Source organism: Sphaerodactylus townsendi, linkage group LG03 (genome assembly GCF_021028975.2).
Source record: "Sphaerodactylus townsendi isolate TG3544 linkage group LG03, MPM_Stown_v2.3, whole genome shotgun sequence".
Lineage (NCBI taxonomy): Eukaryota > Metazoa > Chordata > Lepidosauria > Squamata > Sphaerodactylidae > Sphaerodactylus > Sphaerodactylus townsendi.
In genome coordinates, this window is record NC_059427.1 from 72,711,767 (window position 1) to 72,723,786 (window position 12,020).

General features: G+C 48.6%; 1 protein-coding gene across 2 annotated transcripts in view; it reads right to left on the bottom strand.

Moving 5' to 3' along the window:
• The window catches only part of DBN1 (drebrin 1), a 34,242-nt gene extending 22,666 nt beyond the window's left edge, over positions 1-11,576 (bottom strand). For both annotated transcript variants that reach the window (XM_048490942.1, XM_048490941.1), the window contains exon 1: positions 11,356-11,576. In XM_048490942.1, coding sequence (XP_048346899.1) covers positions 11,356-11,441 — 86 coding nt within the window. In that variant the 5' untranslated portion in view covers positions 11,442-11,576. The remainder of the gene's footprint in view (positions 1-11,355) is intronic.
• Positions 11,577-12,020: the final 444 nt, after the last annotated feature.

Sequence of the window (12,020 nt, forward strand, 5' to 3'; positions counted from 1 at the left end):
GAACACAGGCTATGGTCTGGCAAAGTAACTATGAATATGAGTACATCAGGGGCTTTCCAGACTGAGACAATGCATTTGGGTAGAGGCAGTTTAGAAAGGAAATGAGCTCTACTCATTAACTCACTGAGCACTTTCCAAATGATATCCCACCCAAGCAAATGTCTCTCTATCTTGTTGAGGAGGAATACTCAGCCTGCTAATTTTGTGAGTACTACACAGAGGTAGAAGTAATAGAGGAGGAGGCCACTGCAGTGGTGGGATTCAGCCGGTTCGCACCACTTTGGCAGAACCGGTTGTTAAAATGGTGCTTGTAAACAACCAGTTGTTAAATTGTTTGAATCCAACCACCAGAACCAGTTGTTAAATTATTTGAATCCCACCACTGGGCTACTGCCTAGGATCTCCGCTATGACACTCTTTGTCACAGACCTCAAGACATGTCCACTTCCTCACCATGCATCTGCCGTACAAAAAGCAAACATGGCCTATAGCTGGGATCTTTCTTGATCTCAAATCCCTCCATTCCAGCACAGCCATTCATGACCAGAAGCTAGGCTAACAGCCTTGTGTGGTTTGGTCGAGAAATCATGTACTGGAATTGAAGCAGGAAGAAGAAATAATGCAACTCATTTCAGAGCTGAGGTTTATTGGAAGAATAGATGCCTCATATGGGAATGGATAAAAACTGTCGGCTTCCACTGGAATAAAACAGGAAAAGGCTTTGGGCTTTGCTGGTTTCAGAGCATCTTGAAAAAGGCTGTACAAAAGGAAGACATCAGCTTTCCATGACTGGGTACATCAGTAGAATTGACTTTCTAGTCCAGTGTAATCTAGAAGCAGCCTGTGATTTAATTTGGTTTTCTCTTGCTCCTTCTATATGGAATGGTTTTTTTAAAAAAACAGCTTTCTTTTGATGACAAATGGGCTGTAGATAAGGAATAATGTAGACAGGTGAACTTTAGGGGATCCCTACTAAGGCTATATTCTGATTATTCTTCTGCTCTTGTTCTAGATTTTGGGAAGACTATCATGCTATGCTTCCTCTGGGAATAAAGGCCTAAGAGAAAGCTGCTTGACCTCCAGGCACTGACAGTGAGGTGTAGACCCTTGAAGGAGAGCAAACAGAAACTCTTTAGTGGGAATCTGGAGAGAAACAGAGATCAATTCAATCCAGGCAGGCAAAGGGCCAGGTGACGTGCTTGAACCCTGGGGTTACACCATTCTGCGCTACCTTTTTTTTAAAAAAATTACTTTTTATATTATCTTTTATAGATGTCAAGTGTCCTGCTAAGCCAACACAGCAAGAAAGATTGCTAATCTTTTGCAATTAGGTGACAAAGAACAGGAAGTCTACGCTCCTCTCCCCCATCCACTGCAGAAGTCACCCACCATTTTCCGTCAACTACTTTGTCTTTCTTTCCCCACTTTTAAGCTAGAACTGTGGGCTACCCTTTCCCTAGAGAAACAACATATACACACTCCTCCTAAATTGGGGAAATTAAAAGTCACAAGCCCATATACCCACAAGCCCATATACCCACTCAGCATCATGTGCTGTGGCCCATAAATCGGGGAAATTAAAAGTCACAAGCCCATATACCCACTCAGCATCATGTGCTGTGGCTGAAAAGTCCCCAGGACTTAGTACAAAAACAAGATGGGAGTGGGGGGGGGGGGTTATAATGGTTCATCTCCAATTTTGGTGGTTGTATTTAACAAAAAATTATATTTTGAAGTACTGGAGCTCTAATTTTGAGCCTGAAGGTACAAACCTGCCTTAACAACCAGAGAGCAGTTCATGAGAGGTATTGTGTTATTGCCCTGCTATCCCCTTAGGTGAATGAATGAGATGAGTGGCACCGGGAACTTAGCCGTCTGTGAATCCAGAGAGGTGTCCTTTTTGCAGGTGACCTGAAGTGGTCCAGCCTAGCACAGTCACAGCCGCCCACACTTCCCTGAGCAAACAACGGGCAGCTAATTTAAGCCATCCTAAACTGCATTTCAATGCAAGGATATGAACCTGAGTGGAAGGAACAGACAGGAAGGAGGCAGCCCCCTCAGCTGAAGCGAGATGTCAGGCAGCATCACCCTGTGATGTCACAAATGCCATCCCCTCCGGCCTTCCAGCAATTAGGCTGCTGGCAGGGGCAATATGTCAATCCACCCTGGAACAGAATTGGTCCCTGTGGGTAGAAATGGAAGCAAACCAGCAGCAGCTGCTCTCCAGTCAGCAGGGTCTCATCAAGGTCTTCCCAGCCATACAACAGCGACCAGCTCCAGTAGCAGGCAATTCTGTGAGTGTGCTGCATACAAGGGAATCCCCGCCCGGGACCAGTTGTCCTCATTCTCACACTGAGGCTGCCCCTCCTATCCTGTGTGGTTTCATACATGCCATGTTCATCATCTTCTTTGAATCTCTGAGGTAAACCCGTTGTAGCATTTGGTGAGGCCTCAAGGCCTAGGCATGGATTCTGGTTTTCCCAATGGGAATGCCCAAAAAAAGGAAGAAAATGGCACCCTGCCCTGCAGCCAGAACATCCATAGAGAGGAGGGAAAGCCCTTACCATGACCCCACCCAAGTGCAGCTGGATTCTTGCTGACTCCGAGTTTTGCATTCATGCCTGCATTTAAGAGAGTCTCCTAATAGGAAATAATGCCCTTCTAAAGCTGGGCTCTTTCCCTCTATCAACCCCACATCCCTCCTATACATCCTTTCAACCATTCTCCATTTCTCCTTAAAACACCCAGTGGACATAACGCATTGCTGAACCTTTGCCAGCGGACCAGACCCACATTCAAAAAGGTGCACAGACCTGCCCACCTTCCTTAAAAAGGGTGAGGAGTGGGAGCCTGAGCTACCTTGAAAGATTTCCAGTGCCCACTGTCTAGTATTCTGCAACCAGAGTCACTGAAGGCAAGCATATGTTACACAGAAGAGCTGAGCACCAGGTTTCTGCAGCCAGATCAAAAACACAGTCCCTGCCCCCACAGTGGGAAAGAGGAGGGGCAGGCTCCCCCCCCCTCCACACACACACAATCACCATTGTGCAGCCCCTACTACATCCACATGTGTTTCTAATGCGCCGTGAGCCCCAGGGAGCCGTGTGCGGAAAAACGGCACCAAATTCCTTTCTGATCAAGTAATGGGCCCCAGCAGCCTCTGCAAGGGGGGTGGAGGGAGGGCAGCTTGGACTGCCAGACCTTATGCGAGGAGGAGACATCGAAAACTAAAACTCCCCTTCAGTGGGAGCTTAGCCTTGAGATAGGGAAAGGAGTGAATGGGACAGGGAGTTTCAGGTGTCTTAAAAAATTAACATAACACTAATGCCATGACTTATCCACAGCCCACAGCTGTTTCACCTTCCAACAAACTGCTTTGCTTTGTGTGTGCTGCCTTGTAGCCTTCTGTGACCCAACAGAGTCCAATGGGTAGCCATGTTAGTCGGCTGCAGAAAACACACCCCAGATTACATTTATATTTTGGCAAAGAGCCATTCCATCCCCACATATTTGACTGCACAGGGTTAGGGGCGGAGGTGGAGGTCTACCATAATCCCCAGATAATCAAAGTGTCAGACAGTCAGCACCATCCTCACACAGAACTTCCCCCCTCCCTAATTCGAGATCCCTTTTACAACTTGTGCGTGGCTTTGACTGTTGCAAGCACAGTTCCAGCTGAGCCCCTCCAAGGTCACCAGTCCTCCAGGACCCAAGGACCACCCAGAGGGATTATCACTGTAGGATGCCAAAAGGGATGGGGGGGGGGGAATATCACCCAAGGTGAGCCAATACATCCCCCCACCACCACACATTCCAGGAGCACAGATGCCGAGTCTTTGTCTCTTCTCTCTCAGGCAACAGCAGTTTCTGTCACACTCAGCATTTTTGTGGCCTCTCAATCAGGAGACGCTCTCACCAGGTAATTGAATTGATGCCCCAAAGCCCAGCAAGCACTGTCTGGAGATTTACAACAGCCCCCCCTCAAGATAGGCAATTTCCCCCCCCCCCAATAACCTTGATCTATAAAAGCTGATCAGATGCCCTCCCCTCCTTTCCCCACTCCATTGTAGGATGGAATTACTCAGTCCACATGCTTTGGTGCATTGACAGCTGCTGGGCTGCTAGGGTGGGGCTCACTGCACAAAGAGGTTATTGTTCAGTCCCACCACACACACACCCCCAGCTGGTTTGTGCTGCATCTTCCAAAGAACTTGTCCCAAAAGAAGAATTCAAGTGCAGAATTCCCTAGTCTTGTTTCCTGGAATTCCAGCAAGGAGTTAATTTTTGTTATGCTTTCAGAACAAAGGCTAAATCCCAGAACATGCCTCTGAGCATGTGCAAGTGCTTTTACTTCAGCAGCAGGTTACCACAATCTGCCCCACCATGTTTGAGATCAGGCAACATGGCTTCCTGGCAATGTCTGAATCACTAGAAATAAAGCACTGGCTACTGGGTGCTCATAAAGCCTTCTGGGAGGGTCTATTGCATCTTGAAGCTAAGTCTTCATGGTGTTTTATCTTTCATTTGCTATCTCAAAAACAGGGAGAAGCAGCTAAAATGCTTTCAAATCAATAAAGCGCCTTTTTTTTTACGTTGTGCTCTGAGCCTACCCACATGATGGGAGATGCAGGATCCAGCCTTGGTAACTGAAAAATCCAGTAAAATAGGAAAACCCTTTTAGAAAAAGATTCAGTAAAAGAAGCAGGGAAACACTGATACTTGCAGGAGAATGATAGTGTACGGGTATTAGGAACTTTATAGCAGCCTCTACTTTAGTACAGCAAAGGGAACATCCTGGAAATGCAAATTCTACTTTTGATATTTTTTTTGGTTATCTTTGAACCCCCTTTTCCCAGTGCCCCTGCAGCTTCTACCACAGTCTTGGAGCTATGTGGCTCTCACTGCAGCCACTAACCCCAGCTATTTCAAAGGCCCTCTTCGGCCTCCAGAATTCCACTTTCTACCACTTCATGTGTCTCTCAGGCTGCTTCTACACTGAGGCTTTTTTCCCAGCCTGGCATGCAAACTGGAGCTTTTTTTTTCCTAAGGAGCCACATGACATCATACTCTAATCATGCTCCAAAAGCCCCTTTTCCCATCTCCAATATGCTCTTTCCCAATCCGACTGTGCTACAATCTTTACAGCAGAGTGCAGTTTAACTGTATTATTACACCATCTGGACAAGGAAATAACATTTTCCAAGATCCGGTTCCTAACATTTTTCTTATACCAGCCTGTTGCTGACACCATTTTTGTTGCTGTGCCACCATTGCAATCAGAATGCCAGAACAATTGCTGCCCTGCGCTCCAAAATCCCTCCAGCAGCATGGGGCGGGGTGGGGGAGGGGGAAATGGCAGCTGAAGGAAGTACAGATAACTCCCACGTGGAAGCTCACTGGCCAATGCCAAAACAGAGCAATAATGGATGCAGAATGGAGTCCTCAACATACAGACTCAACCTCTGTCTTCATGGCTACCCTCAAACCTTGCCGGCTGCCTTGGGTGGCTCCGTTCTTCTCTTTCCTCTGTTGACTGATCGAAAGATTTGTCCTGAGCTAACAGCAGGTGATGAGCCCAAAATTAAGAAGGCTCTTAGCACTGGGTATCCTGAGGCAGCTGGCAAGCATGTTGCAGGAAGAAACTCTTTGCAGCAGCTGCAAGGAACTCCTATTCCAAAGGACAGCTTGGTTCAATCACTTCTACTTTTCAGGAAACAGGAAGCGACAAAGGAAGACCAGAGATTCTAATGCAATTGGGAGCCAAAGAAATGCCATCCAACAGACAAGAGATCTTACAGCCAAAGGAATAGAACAAGCAACCCAGGTGCTGGAACCGAAAAACACATGCAAGGAAGAGAGAGAGAGACGGGGGTAGGGCTATACTGGTAAAGAGGGCTGGCACATCAAAGGAAATGGACATGATGATGAAAGCTGGGAGGAACAATGGGGACTGTTTTAGAAGCTCAGAGATTTTAATAATTTTGCCAATAGGCTCAGAATGTGCAAGGCCAGCCATTCCAGTAAGAATGGACAAGAGAAACCGGGATAGACTCTCTATCCAGATTTGAACCAGATTACAGGGAAGTGTCATAGCAATTTTCACCCTGCAGCTGGAAGGAGGATGCTAACCTTCTTCCTCTTCAAACTGCCATAGGGCAGAGCCCAGCAATAACATCAGAGTGCTGCCACAGCCCTCATTAGACTGATGTCAGGGTAGGAATTTCTGTCCTGATCTATGATATGCTAAACAAAGTCATTGCCTCGCCTCCTTATTTGGAAGACCCAGACATCTCCTGCACAAGCCACTTACAAATTGCTCACTCTAAATATGACATAATAGAGCCACTAGAACAAGCACAAACCACCAGGGACATCTACTCCCTGACATCTTACTGGCTACAAATTGTATGACATCTTGGCAAGCACCAGACAAGAACCATATTCTGGATGCATCAGAATCAGCTGAGGTACAGGCAGGCCTGATCACTGAAAGCAGTTCACTAAGGGGGCACTCAGCTCTACCAAAGCAGGATTCCCCCCTGAGCATCGCCTTGGAAACAAATCCATCAGCATACCCAGAGTGTTCAACGCATCTCCAGTTGCAGATGACCCTCCAACTTGACCTCGTTTTCTACAGAGATATTTTTTTCTGCATTGGCCTTTTCCTCCTCTGTTCTTTGGAGACTTTTGAAGGCAACACTGATTCTTCATGGGCCAGCCCTGCAGGTACCTGGTCCCCTTCCATAACACGCTATTGCCGCAGAGGTTCCACTGTCTTAGACTAGGTCCTCAGGAAGTGTGCTTGGCTGCTCCTTCTACTCTTCCCAGTCATTGTTATTTATAAGAATATTTACTATTATTTACCTTTGATGTGTAAGTTAAACATTCCATAGTATAAGCCAAACATTAAAAAAGACAGGTTGCTGTGAAAAGAGCTTAATTCCCTGCTTAATTCCCTGCTCTGCCAGAACTGAGGGAAAGAGAAAAGAAGTGACAAGACAGTGATCTTCAATCTATGGGATGAGACTGTCAGGAGGGTCACAGAGCCTTAACAGGTGGGTCATGGCCCTTTAAACAGCTGACCTTTTTTGTTATTACATGGAAAGTTTGCTGTTAGTGCGGGTGGGCAGTAAAGCTGAGGTCACTCAGCAGTGGAGAGAACTTTTTAGTACAGACAGATTTGGAGACATCCCTGCGCTCCCCCCTTTCTTACAAAAGCTCTTCCTTGCCTTTTCTGTTGCCTCCCTCCCAACACAGTGTAGCCCAGCCACCCTGCCCACATTTCAACCAGCCAGTGAGCCCTCCAATGTTCCATGTCTGTTTTATGCACCCCGCCATATAGGATAATTACTCAGGCCCCGCCTTTTCCTGTCATGGGTCCAGTGCTGCCACCTAGAGGCTAAAAGTCTGGAACAACTGGAGACCACTGGGATCAGACATTTACCTGACCTTCATTTACATGAAATGACCTTATATATCTCCAAGACCAAAACTGAACTCCACCCAATGCTGGCTTCATTTCTTGTTTGCTCCCCCCCCCTCCACCCTTCTTATCATATTCCCCACTGCAAATTGCTCATACATTATGTGCTTTAACCACACCCTCTCTTTACTGATGCCACGTACATGTGAGAGAGATTCGTAGGATGCCTCTCAGGGGGAATCAAACTTGTTTTCTGCCTGGGCCTTGAAAGGAGCCAGCAAACAGGAGCAGCTGGAGACCTTCTGCTTTGGACAGAAGAGGAGGAGGGAAGAAGTCTACAAAGAGGCCAGGGAACTCCTCTGTGCTATGAAGCTGGGCGTCAGCATGGGTGTGGGGGAGAAACTAGATAGCAGCACTCCATTTGTGCTGGCAAAAGAACAAAAGGTGGGCGGGGGCAGAGCACTGATTAAACTTTCTAGTAACCAGCCAAAGAGAAACCCTGCCACTTGAATGCCTTACTACCAGCTGATGTGGTGTGTGGCACAGCTGTAGTTGACAAGAACCAGGAGTTTTCTGTCCCTCAAGATCCATGAACCGCTGACATAGGCAGTTTCAGAGACAATGTGGCAGCAGAGGGGAAGGGGCGGTTCATCAGGTCAGGAAAAAAACGACTCCTAAGAATTAAGAGATCTACCCAGCCAACAGAGCCACTAGCATGTGAAAGCCCTCATCTGGAATGAGGCCATATTGGTCAAGAAGCAGTAGTGTGAAATGGCCCCTGAAGTGAGGCACTGCTGAGCATGCTGCACTTTCACAGGGATCTGGCCTTCCGGAGACAAAGAGCTTGCAATGGAAAGAGAAAACCACAACAGAGATACAGAAAGCAGAGCTCCTGGCAGACGGCAAGAGGTAATATCAAGGGCAGGGTGTGGTAAGGAAAGTATGAAGGGAACTCAGGAGACTCAAGTAAATAGTTGCAAGACAGAAAATCCCTGCATTTCACTTAAGAGTGAGAGCAAGAGTCATTAACGCAGGATAAAACATTGCTACAAGTGATAAAATACTGACTTAGCAACTCTTCCAAAAAATCTCAGTACAATATTTCTTGGAAAGGGATCCCAGCAACCTTCTCCATTGTATAAGTATTTTCTCACTCCTATTCCAATTGTATATTTTCCGTTGTATAAGTATTTTTTCATTCCTATTCCAATGAATCAAGGTTCCTAACAATATAAAAAAAATACCAGTCCAGCAAGGTTTCCTAATTGTATTGTATTGTTGACTTATTAAATATTGCCAGCCATTTAAATAGCTCCCTTCCCCTCCATTTCTATTTAAGGCAGCCAAACCAAACTTCGCAGGGAATCCAGAAAGGCGCCTGGGGCTCAGACTTCGCCATCTGAAGAAGGGAGACTCAGAAAAGTGGCACAGCCCCTGAAACCTTCCTTTTACATCACTGGTGCTTCCACATGGAGGCAACTGTTTGTGTGGCTCTCACGATGAATACATTTGTAGTGGCCACTTAATATCCACTCAGCAGTTTCCCTCACACTCTCCTTATTCAGCCCCCCAACTCACAGCCAGTGTTTCTTCCCCCTATGGTGGTTCTAACCTCAGACAATAAACAGGGTAGGTCTTGGGGAAATCAGCAAGGAAGACCAGGATTGTTACACAGAGGTAGGCAATAGCAAACCACTTCTGAACATCTCTTGCCTTGAAGCCCCTATGGAAATGCCATAAGTTGACTGTGATTTGAGATAACGTTCCTCCACCACAGTTTTAGGATGTCACAACAATCTATTGCAACATTCTCAGCTTTCACGTGAAGCCTACCTCCTTTTCCTTATAACTCTTCAACGAAAAGGGCTACAGGCTTATTTTATTAAAAAGTAAAAGCTGAGAACGAGTACATTGTTTCAGGAGATTGTTTTAACAAAAGACACTACAGTATCTTGTGACGTCTGATTTTTAAAGCCTGAAAAAAGTAATGTAGAATTGGGGAAGGGGGAAATAATGGCTTAAGGTGATAAGAAAAAAGGCACCAAGAACACAATTGATTATCGTGGGGTCTATTATAGCAGAAGAGCTCTTTAAGACATTCCAGTCAATTCAGAGTTTTAAAAATTAAAATCAAACCAGAAATGTGCAAATGCAGAGTATAATTATAACCAGTCATTTATGTAGCACAGCAAGAAAGCATTTTTATAGTATTATTCCTCTTCAACTCACTGATCCACAGAACAAAGTTAGTGTGGTCACTATTTTTAAAATGGGGAAGTGATCCTGAAAAGCAAGCAACTTCATTCAAGGCCACAAGCAAACATGGATTTGCACTCAGGCTAAACTCCTTTTTCTCCTTGTATTGCATAGTAGGTACCTCATTAACAGCTCTGCAGCAGGTCAGTGAATTAATCTGATTTAAAACAGGGTGGCAAATCAGGTGCTCTTCCCTTGCTTTAGGTCATTACTTGAACCTCCCTATAATTCTCCTTCAAAAACAGTAGATAGGTGAGACCATCAGACCAAGCCCCTGGGCTGCCTGAGTGAGCCATCCTTAAAAGTGGATGGCTCCATCCCTTCCCATAAATCTCCTGCTGTTATCAAAGCAAAAGGAGAACCTGGTAACGGATGTGGCTCCAAGTATAAAGCTCTCTTGGCTGCAAATGGGAACATGGAGGCCTTATTCAGCCTTTCAGGCGATTGCAAAAATGGAGCACATGCCTATTGTTTGGGAAAGCTTCACAGACACGTCTATTTCCCGCCTTAGGCAGCCTGCAAATCAAGGTTTCTCTATATAGGCAGGCCAAGAATGTAAAGAAAATGAGGTGGGGGCCAGTCGTCAGGCTGAAACATCCGAAGTCGTTTCTGCCAAGCTACTAAACTCGAGAGCCCGTGAAAAGGACGAGAAAGGAGATGCACGCAGCAGCAGCCCCTTGCACAACCAGGCCCCGGCCGCTACAATGGAAGGATGCGGCAGGCAGCGATGGGCCCTACCCACCCTAAGCGAGCTGGGAGGGCTGCCGGCGGAAGGGGCCCCTCGCCTTTTTTACCCCGCAAACCCCTCCTCCCCATCCTCCTCAAAGACCCGCGGCCCCTCCCCTCAAGCCTTCAGCCCCTCGCCCCCCCTCCCCCAGCCCCACCTTCCTTTGTGTAGCGGTGTCTCTCTATCAGATAACTTTCGCCTGGAAAGGGAGGCAGGGAGAGGAAGCCCCGGGCCAGGGTTAGACAGCGCCGCGGAACCCGCGCTTATTGGGCCCAAGTTGCAAGATCCGGGCTGGCTCGGGAGCCGCGGGGGCTCGGGACAGCTCTGCAGGCAAGAGCAGGTGGAGGCACTTTGGGGACCCGCCCCCACCGCATCCGAAACAATGTGCCGGGGGTGGGGTGGGGAGAGAAGGAAATAGGGCGTCTCGGCCGTGTGGAAGCCTCTAACTGTGCCAAGGCGCGTCTTCCAACCCCAAAAGGGAAGGGGGGAAGAGAAAAGGATGCTACGGGGGCCTCCATAAACTGCTCCCTCCTAGAAGGACGACACGGGCTTCGGGGCAGAATGTCGTCCTCAATGTCTTCCCTGCCTTCCTCCCCCGAACGACCCAGAAGGCTGCCCGTGCACCCTCAGCCGGTGTCCTCTGTGCGCCCCGCACAAGGGGCCTCGCCCTGGCTCCCGGTCTGGCCGCGCTGCCAATGCACCATTTTGGGTGGGTAATGGCTTCTCCCTCCCCACCCCGCCCCGGGTCTGGGGGCATCTTGCCAGTGAGAAGCGCGGAATCCCCACCGTGCATTATTATTATACGGTGGGGGAGGGGGGCTTATTTACGATTCTCCCGGGGAGGGGGGCAGCAGGAGCCGCCGCCCACGCCCCCCTGCACAAAGCGACTGGAGCCACCGCCCCCCGTCCCCACCGCGGGGACAAAGAGCCGGCTCGCCGGGCCGCTTACCAGTCGGTGGGGCTGTCTTCGGCGATCACCTCCTGATACGAGGCCAGCAGCTCCAGGCGGTTGGCGCCGAAGCTCACGCCAGCCATGCCGCCGGCGACGATGGGGATGCTGCTGCTGCTGCTGCTGCTACTGCGAGGACTGGTCGGGGGCCAGCGAAGGAGGAGACGGATGAAGACAGGCCGCCAGCCCGCCTCGGAGACACTGCAGCAGCAGCAGCGGCAGCAGCGAGTCAGCGAGCCGGGCGGGCTAGTAGCGAAGGCTCCGCCTGCCAACACGCCCGGTCCTAGCGCCGGCCCACCCTTCCCACCCTTGGCCATCTCCTCTCTCTCCAGCAGCCCCAGTCACTCGCCTCCCCCACCCCGCTTAAACACAGGTGGGCCCCGGCTTCAGCCATCTTGAGCGAGCCCCTCTGCTAAGCAGTCTGATGGAGCCATGTTCGCAGAGAGCAGGAGATACACATTTCAAAGAAGCCACGTGTGGGGCAAACAGATGCCTTAGAAGGGCTGATGGCGGATGTCAAGGATGCTCTCTCTCATCCCCAGCTAGGTGAGAAAGGCACTCTGCAGACGCTGAACTGTGTTCATATGTGGATGAGCTCTGGCTGCTACCCTGATGTAAAGGGGTAAGTCTGGAAATAAATGGCAAATCTTTCGCTGTCCCAAAGC